This window comes from Gorilla gorilla, chromosome 12 (genome assembly GCF_029281585.2).
Source record: "Gorilla gorilla gorilla isolate KB3781 chromosome 12, NHGRI_mGorGor1-v2.1_pri, whole genome shotgun sequence".
In the NCBI taxonomy this organism is placed as follows: Eukaryota; Metazoa; Chordata; class Mammalia; order Primates; family Hominidae; genus Gorilla; species Gorilla gorilla.
The window spans coordinates 112,134,640-112,145,552 of record NC_073236.2 but is presented as its reverse complement, the minus strand read 5'-3'; the positions used below and the strand labels follow the sequence as shown (position 1 = coordinate 112,145,552).

Here is a 10,913-nt window from a genome sequence, read left to right as displayed (position 1 = left end):
AGTTGTTCTTGTGGGTCTAATGCAGGTGGTTGCGATTATTTCGTGAAACAAATATGGAAAGCACCTAACGCTGAAAGCACTTGACCCAGAAATAGGAGTCAGGGCCGGGGCGCGAACCCTGAGCTGTAAATCCCTTTCCAGAATGATGAGGATTCCAACCTCCAGCACGACAAAAGCAAAACACACTCGCTCTGAGAAACCGAGGAACGAGCCAGACGACTGGAGGCAGGTTCCAGGCGGGGGGCGTGGCCTCGGGCGACTGCCGGATGTCCTCTTCCAGAACCGGCCCGTGCCCCGGAAGCAGTTGTTGTCGGTTGGGGGCCTTTTGGCCGGTGACGGAGACTGCCCAGGTGTGGTCACCATGTTCCTCTCCGCGGTCTTCTGTAAGTGGGGCTGGTGACGCCGGTAGGGGTTACGGCGAGGGTTAGGGGGCTGTGACAGGCAGGACCCCGGAATGATGCGGGGAAGGATGTGCGAACAGGACGGGAAGCTGCAGCTGCGTACTTTTCCAGGCCTTCAGGACCACAGCGTCCGGCATGCCCCGCGGCGCGCCTCCCTGCGCGGACCTGTGGGTGCCTGAGAAGGGGTCTGCGGTGTCTGGATTCAGTTGCCGTCCGCACGGACTGCTGAGTCTGGCTGTGGGGCGTTTTTCTCCAGCCCGTGTTGGGAGAATCTTTGTCCGAAGGACCTCAGAATTTGCAGCCCACCCATTTCGAACTCTAAAAATAAGGAAACCGCTCCCGAGAGGGGCAATGAATTGCCTGAGTAATGCGGCAGGGCAGTTAAAGAAGTCCTCGGGCTCCCGAGTCAGTGCTCTTCTTTACCCTTGGCTGACTTCCCAGTTAGATTTAGTATCTGATTTTCACCACATGTGATGGTTGTTGTAATTTGCAAAGGTTAAACTTGTCAAACAAGAAGCTTGCTGCAGCGCGAATACTTGCACCTTAGAAGAGGGAAAAAATGGAGCAGGTATTACTTTAGAAAGATTTAAAAGGTAGCCAGTCCAACTGTCATGAAATTATGCAAAATATTAAATATAGAATTGTGTTGGTCTGATTGGATCTTTTAACCTTCCTTCTATAAAATCCTAAGGGGATCCCTAATAGATAGGGAATAGTTACTTGAGTGACACCTCATGGCATATTTCATAAGTTAAATATTTTTGGTTATTACTGATATTTATATGAACTTTGCATAAGAAAGAGAATACATTTATATTTTTATTTTCTTTTCCAACCCTTCCTGTCTACAAAAAAGTTGCCAAGAGCAAGTCAAAGTAAGTAAAGATTTTTCCTTTTTTAAACGTCACTTGTTTATATTAGATTTGTTAGTCTAGCTGCTCCCAGTACATCCTTATATGAAATTAAGCATTGGGCCTTGATTTCCTAAGAGTTGGTTTGTGATTACTTAGTTGATTATTTTTTCTCTATGAACTCTTTCAAAAATATTTTCCCTCCTGCTGAACTGAGCTACTTCTGTGAGCATTGAAATACTTGAAGGAACCTTTGCTGCTTTTCTAGTCCCAGGATTTGTGAGCTCATTGTCTGTTTCTAAACAAACCATTGGGCTGTGCTGTATTTGGACTACCACCATATTTCCATTTCCTCAAATCGAGGACCAGGGGCCATTTGTCTGGAGCTCACTACATGAATCCAGAAGAACAAACTCTGCTTTGATTAAATCATAGTCTGTTTTAATGAGTTTTATAATCCTTTGCATTCATGGTATAAGCATTTCAAAAATAGCCAAGATTAAAGATTCCATGCTGTACCAGAGAGACTAGAACTACCAAACTTGTATTTCAAAATAAATGTTGTAGACAATAACTGAAGATTTTGTGGTAAAAATAGGGAGGTTCTAAAGCAGCTTTTCCTTGCAACTCAAGATATTGAAAATCCTTAAAGCTAGTCTTTTGGATTAAAGTTAATGAAAAACATGTATGTTAGCGCTTTCCCTCCCAGTATCTTTCAGTAATTCACGTAGCTTTCGCCACAGTCCAGTTATTTATGTCAAAATTCCCTGCCCCAAGGATCTATAGGAATCCCTTGCCTTTGGTTTCTGTAGAGGTATATTCTGACTCTCGTTCTTTCTACCCTTGTGACATATTTCATACATGTCTTGCCTGATTGACCTCATGTACCAACTCACCTTCCATACGGTACTGTTAGCTCCTAGAGGACATAGACATAGACTTGTAGAGCTTTGTATTTCCCAGAGTGCCTTCCACAGAGTAAGTGCTTAATATTTGTTGAATCTGTGTTGAATGAGTAATTATTGTCTATCTTAATTACAAACAAATACTGTATGCCTCTTACGAGGCACTGTGCTGAATGTTGAAAGCAATGCAGTGGTGTGTAATATAGTCTTAGATGCTTCCAGGTTGTTTTGGAATTACATGAGAAATAAAATAACATGGTCTACATGGGGAGACAAGACACATGAAAAAATAACAAACAGTACAGGTATTAAAAGATCTGGTGAGGCAAACATGGACTTTCTGCTTTGGATGAGTGGAACTTAAATGAAATATGAAGGGGCACAAGGTTTTGCACATTAGCAAACTAAAAGCTTTAGTCTCTTTATTTTGTCCCTTCCTGAATATAATCATTTATGCCCTGGAAGAGAGGGCTGTTCTGAGACAGCGATCTTTACAATTTCCTCACTAGCCAGCTGTGGTTACCAGTATTTTGATATTTTCCCCTTCCTGACTTCTGCTCCTCGTGAAGGGTGGATGTCTGAGGCTAGTCCCGCAATGTGGCTTGATTGTTCTTATTGTTTTGGTTAGGTCATTGCGAAGTAACTCTGTGTAGTGGAGCAAATCGTAGAGATTTGAAACCATTGAAACTGTTTCATGGAAAACTTAGGCTGTCTTACAACTGAACCTTCTTAGGGCCAAGTGATATCTCACAACTAATATTACCCTACAGAGTTCTCAAAATGTGCCATCCCCCCGTGACTGATTTTAGTTTATTTCGTCAGCTCGTACATAACAGCATACTTTTTAATCTTAGAAACATTCTGGTGAGAATGGTGAGCGAAGCTGGGACAGGTTTCTGCTTCAACACCAAGAGAAACCGACTGCGGGAAAAACTGACTCTTTTGCATTACGATCCAGTTGGTAAGATCTGGGGAGGTTAATGCTTCCAAGGCCTGTTGCCCCCTTTGTAGGCTGAACATCTGAACTCTCTGGAGGTGTTTTTTTAGCCTCTGACACTAGCATTCATTTAGTAAATAGGTATTGAATGATTGTTATGATGCTATTTAACATCCCAGGTGCTGGGATACACCAGGACACAAGACAAGTCAAGTCCCTGTACTCTTGGCACTTAGTCTAGTCTGAGAGGGGGAGAAAAGATGACAAATTATAAGTGCTGTGAGAGAAACAATCAGGATGCTGAGGTGTAGGATGAAGTTGGGGAGTGGTAGGGAAAGTCACATTAGATGGCTAAATCAGGGAAGGTCTCTCCAGGAGGAGATAGTTAACCAAGACCTGAAGGTGAGAAACCAGCTATGTAAAGAGAATAGGTGGTAGTGTTCTGGAAACAGACAAGTGTCTTAAGAAGGGGACCGTATGGTGTCCTGGCATCATCTGTTCGACAGTGGCTAGTTTTTGGGTCCTGATAGAAGTTAAAGGAATATGGTTTCTATATATTAGTGCAGTGGGGGTAGGAAATTTGATTTTTCCATTTTGTGCCATCCACTAAAATGCTGTACTATATGGTAACTTTAAATGGTCTCATTAGATGGAAGTATTTATCTAGAAGAGACAAGTGTTCCTAAGGCCATATTATCTGCTCACAAACAAAAATAGAGTCAGCACCTGATTGCTGTTGGTGGATGCCTATCCTGTTTCTGGATTTTATGTGCAGATTTATGTAAAAATAGCAAATGTGTTTTTTAATTTTAGAGCTCTGGCTGTTCATTTTGTGTTCTTTATAATTAATTTTTTTTTTTTTTTTTTTTTTTGAGATGGAGTCTCACTTTGTCGCCCAGGCTGGAGTGCAGTGGTACAATTTCGGCTCACTGCAACCTCCGCCTCCTGGGTTCAAGTGATTCTCCTGCTTCAGCCTCCCAAGTAGCTGGGACTACAGGTGTGTGCCACCACACCCGGCTAACTTTTATATTTTTAGTAGAGATAGGGTTTCACCATGTTAGCCATGCTGGTCTTGAACTCCTGACCTCAGGTGATCCACCCACCTCAGCCTCCCAAAGTGCTGGGATTACAGGTGTGAGCCACCGCACCCGGCCATTGCTTCTTAACAAGATAATGGCTAGAATAACATGAGCAGACATTTTTTAAAGGCTCCAAGAAGCACAGTTGTCAGCTTAAAGTTTCTTGTGTTCCATCCTTTAACAGAAATAAAATTCCTTGCTGTTTTTATGGTGTTCAAATTTCTGTTCATTATCAGAGTGAAAAGGGAATTCTAGGTCTGTATCTGATGATAAGGAGTCTGAATTTCAGGATGATTCCTCATATGGTGGAAAAATGATGAGGTTTGCTGTTGGATTGATAAGGTTTAGAATTGGATTGGTATGTTTTTCTCCCTCTGATTTCTTTGTGTCAGCTGGTGAAAAGTCAAAGGGATGACTGAATAACATTCTGTGATATTTTAAGTATGAAAAAATGTACTGGGCTTTTCATCTTTAGTATGGAGGTATTAGGAACTTAATAATTGTCAGTTTGATTTTAAGTTTTGAGATTGGGAAAGGATACAGCCATAAACAGTTCTGATCATAGTTCAAAGTGGGAGAAAAGATTCACGTATAAATTTCAAACAGACGCTTAGAATTTTTCTGATAAGGAACGGTCTTAGCTTTGACAGCACAACTTTGTCTTTTCTGAAGAAGAGAATGTTCTGGGATAGCAGACTGCCTGGCTTTCTGCCCACCTGCTGAATGCCCTGCACGTGTTCGTGATGAAGATGTTTGCCTCGGGGCCTGCCCCCATTGCCCAGGGTACCAAATAGCTTGGCAGTTCTCCCAGCATGTTTTACTGTGATGAGTAAATTGTTAAGTTTGAGGACGATGATTGTTGGTCTGCTTTATGAAGGAAATAGGTAAGGAAACGTGAAAAAATTCACAATTATTTGAGCATTTCATAATATAGTCTGTGGCAAGAAGCAGCTGCATGTGCCTATCCTTTCGAATTCCTTTTCCACGTATAAAACTAGATGCTAATTTCCAAAGAGGAAGGATTAAAGGCTGAGGCATGAGCTTATTAAACTTTCTTAAATATATTGAAGGTTTATCATAAAGAGAGTGAAAACTTGTCAGTTTTAATTCCTTGGATGACTAAACAAGACAATATAGACTGTAATTGAAGCAGAATCGATTTTGGTTAGATGTAGGGAGAGAACTTGACAGATTCATTCTTCTATGAATTAAGCAGCAAATATTTTGACAGAAAATTAATTCATGTTTACAATTGTGGGTAGCAGTGTGTCATTTCAACTCACAGTGTTGAGTGCGCACTATGTGTCCAGCAACGACCTTGTGAGGGAGATAGTTATCTCTCCCACAGGGAAGAAAGCAGGATAGAGTACTTTGAGAAATTTTCCCAGGGATTCATAGCTGATAAATGGTGGAGCCAGAGTTGGAACCGAGTCTTTCTCACTCAAGTCCCTGTTCTTCTATGTATTTATTTAATTTTTTAAAATAGAGATGGGGTCTGTGTTGTGCAGACTGGTCTCGAACTCCTGAGCTCAAGCAGTCCGCCCACCTTGGCTGCCCAAAGTGTTGGGATTACAGGCCTGAGCCATTGTGCTTAGCCCTTCTAATTTAAAAATAGTTTTTTGTTTTTGTTTAGTACAGACAGTGTCTTCTGTGTTGCCCAGGCTGGTCTGGAACTCCTGGCCTCTACTGATCCTCCTACCTCAGTCTCCCAAGTGCTGGGATTATGGGCATGAGCCACCATTCCTGGCCAAGTCCCTGTTCTGTCTCTTACATGGAGCCAAATTAATCTAAAACTTTTTTTTTTTTTTTTTTTTAAATCAAGACCCATCCCTGTGGTCAGGCCATGGATCCCCACTGAGACTCCTGGCACCAATCCCTCTACTAAACCAGATGCCCATTCCTGGTTCATTTAATCCAAATGCTGATCTGTCTTCAGGGACCAAACTTGACACTTTCCATGAGGACTTCTGTCACCATTCCTGTCCCTTTCTGACCTTTAGGTTTCTCTGGGGTTTACTGGACATTTGTGTGGGCACCTCATGATGTACTGATGTATTAAATCAGGGAGTCTTCTTACACTTTTGTAAACTCTACATTGCCTAGCACAGTTCTATGGACTTAAATATTTTATTCTTTGAGTTAAAGGAACAGGTGCAGTGAATGAATCAAAGAATTCTACTCAATATAGCCTTGCTCTACTAACCTTAATCAGTTACTCCTAGTCAGGGTCATTTAAATAGTCTCCAGATTGCTTTTCAGTGAGACAACCCCCCTACCCCCCGCCTTTTTTTAAACCAAGTTTTTAGTTCTCTGTAGAAAACCATGGGGGAAATATTTCTTGTCGTAACATTGATGAGAAACCGTTTTGGTTCTTTACTACTATCTTGTAATGCATTAATGCATTGTAGTCCTCCTTGGAGTTTTAGGAGGATCAATCCTACTTACATTTCACATGATTTGAAGTATGTTAAAAAGATCCCTTATGTACAGTGTATTAATATCATAGATCTGTTGACAGGTTAATGATTCTTAAATTCAGCTGCCCATCAATTGAGTAGTTTTAAAAAATGTAGACTTCAGTCCAACTCTAGCCCTACTAAACCAGAATTAAGGTAGGAGTGGAGGTGAGAATGGACTTACTTAGATAAGCTCATTCTTAATCGTAGATAACTTGGGAATCTCATATGCAGAGTATCCATATTGACTGTAGAAGAAAAAAGCTAAAATGTCTGTATGATAGGGACAAGTGAGGAATTGTTAGGTCATAGTTGTTTAAGTTCCTGGATCTTCCTTGGGTGATTATTCCATTTCTGGTGTTTTCTTGTTTTTGTTTTAGCAAAGAGGAAATAGGTAGGGGTGTGTGTGTGTGTGTGAGAGAGAGAGATGGAAGTTAATCGAGTGCCATAAGGCATTATAGAACTATGAAAGCCTTACTGCTCAGCATCTAGTCAATCTTTTCTTCTTTTTTTTTTTTGAGACGGAGTTTCACTCTTGTTGCCCAGGCTGGAGTGCAATGGTGCAATCTCGGCTCACTGCAACCTCTGCCTCCCGGGTTCAAGTGATTCTCCTGCGCCAGCCTCCCGCGTAGCTGGGATTACAGGCATGCACCACCATGCCTGGCTAATTTTGTATTTCTAGTGGAGATGGGGTTTCTCCATGTTAGCCAGGCTGGTCTTGAACTCCCAGCCTCAGGTGATCTGCCCACCTCGGTCTCCCAAAGTGCTGGGATTACAGGTGTGAGTCACTGCGCCCAGCTAGCCTTCAGTGTTTCATCCAGGCCGGTAGCACTTTGTTTCAGAGAACTGTACTCTAATATTGACAATAATGAGATTTTGGTTATGATATTAATTATAGTACCAAACTAAAAACTCCGTATTTGGGTGTATTAACCCATCTCTGGGAAGTAGAGGTTTAGTGTCTATTACTCTTCCAGACAGCGTGGTCCACTTGGTTCTTGCTGCTCTCTTTCTGGAGTCCAGCTCCCAGTCTGTCCTTGCTTACTTCCTACAAGAGTGGACATTAATTGGGTGAAAACATTGTTTTCCATTTTTGTCCCTAGTTTTCTTTCTTAATGTGAATATTTCTTCATTGGTTGAAATATGACTTGTGGCATACCAAGGATGCTGCTGATTAGCTAGTGGCCCTATAGCCATTTTCTCCAGTCTGCCCTGGCTCCTGGGATGGAGGAACTGAGTTTGCAAATCAGCTCCATCTTCATATCAAGGAATAGTAAAATAAGAGAAAGGTGAGGGCTTATGGTCTGATATGTATTTTTTATGAAAATGGCGATGATACTTAATAATAATTTTCTGCTACAATTCTTTTTTTCTCCCTCCATAGTGAAACAAAGAGTCCTCTTCGTGGAAAAGAAAAAAATACGCTCCCTTTAAATGGTGGATTGAAAATGACTTTGATTTATAAAGAGAAGACTGAGGGCGGGGATACTGATTCAGAAATCCTGTAGCGTGTAATAAAAGAAGAGGAAATGGCATGGAATCACTGCCTCCTGTGATTTGAAGGCCATTGTGAAGGAAAACAATGCAGTGAAAGAAAGTTCTTCATATTAGGACAGATATCATTGCATCACATTTATTTATCTTTCTGGGTATTTTTATAGCCCTTAATAAAAAATATTAAAATAGCCTATGCTATTGTGTCTTAGTGATGTTTTTCCCCACTATTTGAGGTTTTAAAAATCAACCACATTACTAAAAAATAACCATTGTTCCATGTAATAAATGTTTCCATAACAACACTTATGTAAGAGTTTCCAGCCTGCTCCCTCTGTACTCAGAGAAAAGGCAGAGTAACATTCCAGAGTGATCTTGAAGAAACTCCCGTGTAATAACAGAGATGGCAAGGGGGACCAGGAATGACAAAAAGAGGAGCCTTGTAACACAAACCAAGAGAACCTCTATTTCTGATTTGTGCTTATATAATTAGGAAAAATGCTACAGGCCTATATTTTCAAACCCAGATCACCAAAGCAGTATCTAGGATTTTCTGGGACAGCTTTGGATTCCTTTATTCCCTAGATTTTTCTTTCCTTTTAAAATAAAAGAAGGTATAGTGTTTCAATAAAGCCACTGCTAAGACTTCTGGGGCATGGTGGTACCACACAGCTAACTAGCATGGAATTCTGGGAGCAATCCCTAATGTTCAGATATGGACCTCTGTCCTGCCCAGAGCCATACACTTTCTCACTCAGGCTGTTGTTTCCCACAAGTTTTGAAAATTGTCCAGTTTTCTCCTTTGTCAAGTTCCCGGTTGAAAAGGATCTGCTCATTTTAAGATCTGTTGGTTCACATCCTACCCCATTTAAAGCATTTGTGTGGGAGAATGATACAGTGCCCACCCTGACTACAAAATAAGAAGTTCCTTCTCCATGGCCCAAACCTGGCTCTGAGGGAAATGTAAGAGCAGCTCTCTGGCAGTGGAATTAGAGGCAGATACTTGATGAGTCTTAGGGCTTGTGGCCTCATAGTCAATCAGCTATTTTATGGCATCTTTTGATAAAGCTCTGGTTCAAAGCAATAATAGGTGAGATCTTGGCTCTTTTTAGGCTGAAACTGTATATAGTGTTGAGTTGCAAGAAAAATCTTTCACCTGATCCTAGCTAAGCTGATGTAAAGGGTCTGTGACATGCATGAATTGCTTAAAAAAAAAAAAAAAAAAACTTACCTGGTTTAACAAATGACTTATTTATTCAGCCCATGGGTTGAATGTGGCCCATAGGTGGTGGTTACTTCTTTTTTTTTTTTTTTGATATAGGGTCTGCTTTGTCACCCAGGCTGGAGTGTAGTGGTGTGATCATAGCTCACTGCAGCCTTGAACTCCCAGGCTCATGTTATCCTCCCACCTCAGCCTCCTGAGTAGCTGGGACTACAGGTGTGTGCCACCACACCTGGCTAATTTTTTGTATTTTTAGTAGAGATGAGGTTTTGCCATGTTGGGCTCAAGCAGTTCTTCCGCCTTGCTTCCCAAAGTGGTGGGATTACAGGCGTAAGCCACCATGCCCCTGTGGTGTTTACATTTAAAAAAAAAATTAGTTGCTGATACATAAACATTGAAGGGTTTCAATAAATATCCAAACTTCTGCCTTCCCTTACAAAACCAGAGGCGTTGACAACACTAAGCTGAAGTTGAGTATCAGCTGCCCCTCTTAGAAAGTGCCCTTTCCCTTATTTAAGAAGAGTCTGCTCTGACTCTAGACACTGTTGTCCACAACCCCTGCCATATGGTGCACATGGGGCATTAACAATCTGTTGACAATTGACGTTACTTGTCTTTATGTTTGTACAGATCTTGGTTGTGGAATCTTTAATTCTGGTTGTTTTGTGCAAATGCATGGAAAGCAAAAGAATCATCGTTATAAATAAATTGAAGCTTGAGGATGACTTCGTGAAAGAACTAATATTTGCAAAGAAAGGGGACGAGGACATTTTCTAATAAGCATTAGCCAGGAGCAGCCACCCCCAAGTACATTTTATTCCCAGGTATATTTATTTTGGGACTAATAGCAATCAAAACAGAGTAAGCGGAAGGTCTTTTTTGTAAGGATAAGATGACTGTGTTCCTGCAGCCTGGACACTGACTGCTGCAATGAAATTGGATCTCTTGAGCATGTCTTCCAAGGACAGATTTGGATAGTAAGCCAGGTAGAAGGCCAGAGCTCCCACAAAGCTGTCACCAGCACCCTGTAATTAAAAGCACAGTTTTGAAGATAAGCATGTAGTCAATCTGTTGCCCAAACTGCATATTTTAAAAATATTTAAGTAAACTTAATTTTAGTTTTAGATTTACAGAAAAGGTACAAGGATGATACAGAGTTTCCACGTACTCAGACCCAGTTCTGTTAACACCTTACTGTGGTACATTTATCACCACTAAAGAAATAATATATTATTAACTGAACTTCATACTTTTTTCAGAGTTTACTAGTTTTGCTTAATGTCCTTTTTCTGTTCCAGGATCCCATCCAACATACCATATTACATTTAATCGTCATATTTCCATAGACTCCTGTAGGCTGTGATAGTTTCTTAGACATTCTTTGTTTTTGATGATTTTTTTTTCTTTTTTTTAAAGAGACATGGTCTCGCTCTATTGCCTGGGCTGAAGTGCAGTGGCACAATCATAGCTCACTGCAGCCTGGGCTCAACTCCTGAGTGAACTCCTGGCTGGGCGCAAGCAATCCTCCTGCTTCAGCATCCCAAGTAGCCAGGACTACAGGCATGTGC

General features: G+C 41.2%; 2 protein-coding genes across 6 annotated transcripts in view; one reads left to right on the top strand and one right to left on the bottom strand.

Moving 5' to 3' along the window:
• Positions 1–290: 290 nt before the first annotated feature.
• Positions 291–8,319, top strand: MRPL33 (mitochondrial ribosomal protein L33). 2 transcript variants are annotated; one of them, XM_019021248.3, is made up of 4 exons: positions 291–383; positions 1,258–1,276; positions 3,012–3,118; positions 8,014–8,319. In XM_019021248.3, exons 1-4 carry the CDS (start codon positions 362–364, stop codon positions 8,061–8,063), a joined length of 198 nt encoding a protein of 65 aa, XP_018876793.1. In that variant the 5' UTR covers positions 291–361; the 3' UTR covers positions 8,064–8,319. The 2 variants fall into 2 exon arrangements, with proteins under 2 accessions (XP_018876793.1, XP_018876794.1); XM_019021249.3 differs by lacking the exon at positions 3,012–3,118.
• The window catches only part of RBKS (ribokinase), a 110,553-nt gene continuing 107,886 nt past the window's right edge, over positions 8,247–10,913 (bottom strand). For 2 of the 4 annotated variants that reach the window (XM_055377656.2, XM_055377658.2), the window contains one exon: positions 10,072–10,370. In XM_055377656.2, coding sequence (XP_055233631.1) covers positions 10,197–10,370 — 174 coding nt within the window. In that variant the 3' untranslated portion in view covers positions 10,072–10,196. Of the gene's footprint in view, positions 10,371–10,913 lie in introns of all 4 variants that reach the window. The other 2 variants (XM_004029034.5, XM_063695992.1) reach the window with 2 other exon arrangements.